The 1,817-nt window shown below is 42.0% G+C and overlaps 1 protein-coding gene across 1 annotated transcript in view; it reads right to left on the reverse strand.

The window, feature by feature from the left end:
• Window positions 1-1,353, reverse strand: part of LOC130459345 (photosystem I P700 chlorophyll a apoprotein A2-like) — a 2,820-nt gene extending 1,467 nt beyond the window's left edge. The window contains exon 1 of the mRNA XM_056826662.1: window positions 1-1,353. This exon is cut by the window's left edge and continues 1,467 nt beyond it. Within this exon, the coding sequence (XP_056682640.1) occupies window positions 1-1,173 (1,173 nt within the window). The 5' untranslated portion in view covers window positions 1,174-1,353.
• Window positions 1,354-1,817: the final 464 nt, after the last annotated feature.

Genomic DNA, 1,817 nt, shown 5'->3' on the forward strand with positions numbered 1-1,817 from the left:
AGCTCCATGAGCAAAAGCTCCTGTCATAATGAATCCTGCGATGTATTGGTGATGTGTATATAACGCAGCTTGAGTCGTAAAATCTTGGGCTATGAACGCATAAGCAGGTAAAGAGTACATGTGTTGGGCTACCAAGGAAGTTATAACACCTAAAGACGCTAGGGCAAGTCCTAATTGAAAATGAAGCGAATTGTTGATTGTGTCATAAAGACCTTTATGTCCGCGTCCCAATCGTCCCCCTGGGGGAATATGCGCTTCTAAAAGATCTTTCATACTGTGCCCAATCCCAAAGTTCGTTCTATACATATGACCCGCAACAAGAAAAACAAATGCAATAGCTAAATGATGATGAGCCATATCAGTTAGCCATAAACTTTGCGTTTGTGGATGAAATCCCCCAAGAAGGGTTAGAATGGCAGTTCCCGCCCCTTGGGAGGTACCAAATAAATGACTGCTTGAATCAGGGTTTTGAGCATAAAGATTCCACTGACCTGTAAAAAGGGGACCTAATCCTTGAGGATGTGGTAATACGTCTAAGAAATTATTCCATCGAACGTACTCTCCTCTGGATCCGGGAATAGCGACATGAACTAAATGTCCTGTCCAAGCCAAGGAACTTACTCCAAAGAGTCCTGACAAGTGATGGTTGAGACGGGATTCGACATTTTTGAACCACGAAACGCTCGGTTTCCATTTTGGTTGTAGGTGTAACCAACCCCCTAGTAAAGATATAACAGAAAGAAATAATAGAAAAAGAGCTCCAGTATAAAGATCTTCATTAGTGCGTAAACCTATTGTATACCACCACTGATAAACACCAGAATAAGCGATATTCACTGGGCCAAGAGCACCTCCCCGAGTAAAAGCTTCTACAGCAGGTTGACCAAAATGAGGATCCCAAATTGCATGAGCAATAGGTCTTACGTGTAAAGGGTCCTGTACCCATGACTCAAAATTTCCTTGCCAAGCTACATGAAACAGATTTCCGGAAGTCCACAGAAAAATGATTGCTAATTGCCCAAAGTGAGAAGCAAAAATATTCTGATAAAGACGTTCTTCAGTAATATCATCATGACTCTCGAAGTCATGTGCGGTAGCAATACCAAACCAAATACGACGAGTAGTGGGGTCCTCAGCTAAGCCTTGGCTAAACCTTGGAAATCTTAATGCCATAATGCTTTTCAAATCCTGCTAGCCATTATCCTACTGCAATAATTCTTGCTAAGAAGAACGCCCATGTTGTGGCAATTCCACCCAGAAGGTAATGGGTTACTCCTACAGCACGTCCTTGTACAATGCTCAAGGCTCTAGGCTGAGTAGCAGGAGCAACTTTTAATTTATTATGAGCCCAAACGATGGATTATATGCTAGGGACGTGAGCTGAATGCCTAACTAGAGATTCAGTGAGATTCAGCCTACCCCATGTTGTGGCAATTCCACCCAGAAGGTAATGGGTTACTCCTACAGCACGTCCTTGTACAATGCTCAAGGCTCTAGGCTGAGTAGCAGGAGAAACTTTTAATTTATTATGAGCCCAAACGATGGAATATATGCTAGGGACGTGAGCTGAATGCCTAACTGAGATTCAGTGAGCTGAATGCCTAACTAGAGATTCAATGAATGCCTAACTAGAGCTGAATGCCTAACTAGAGATTCAGCAACTTTTAATTTATTATGAGCCCAAACTTTTCAGTATTAATTAACAAGTTAATAATTCAGTGAGATCAAGTGAGCTGAATGCCTAACTAGAGGCCGCTTCAGTTGAAGTGGAATTAATGATATTAATCCACATCTTACTCTTGACTGAACCCGTAGGG

Source organism: Spinacia oleracea, chromosome 4 (assembly GCF_020520425.1).
Source record: "Spinacia oleracea cultivar Varoflay chromosome 4, BTI_SOV_V1, whole genome shotgun sequence".
NCBI classification, from domain to species: domain Eukaryota; kingdom Viridiplantae; phylum Streptophyta; class Magnoliopsida; order Caryophyllales; family Amaranthaceae; genus Spinacia; species Spinacia oleracea.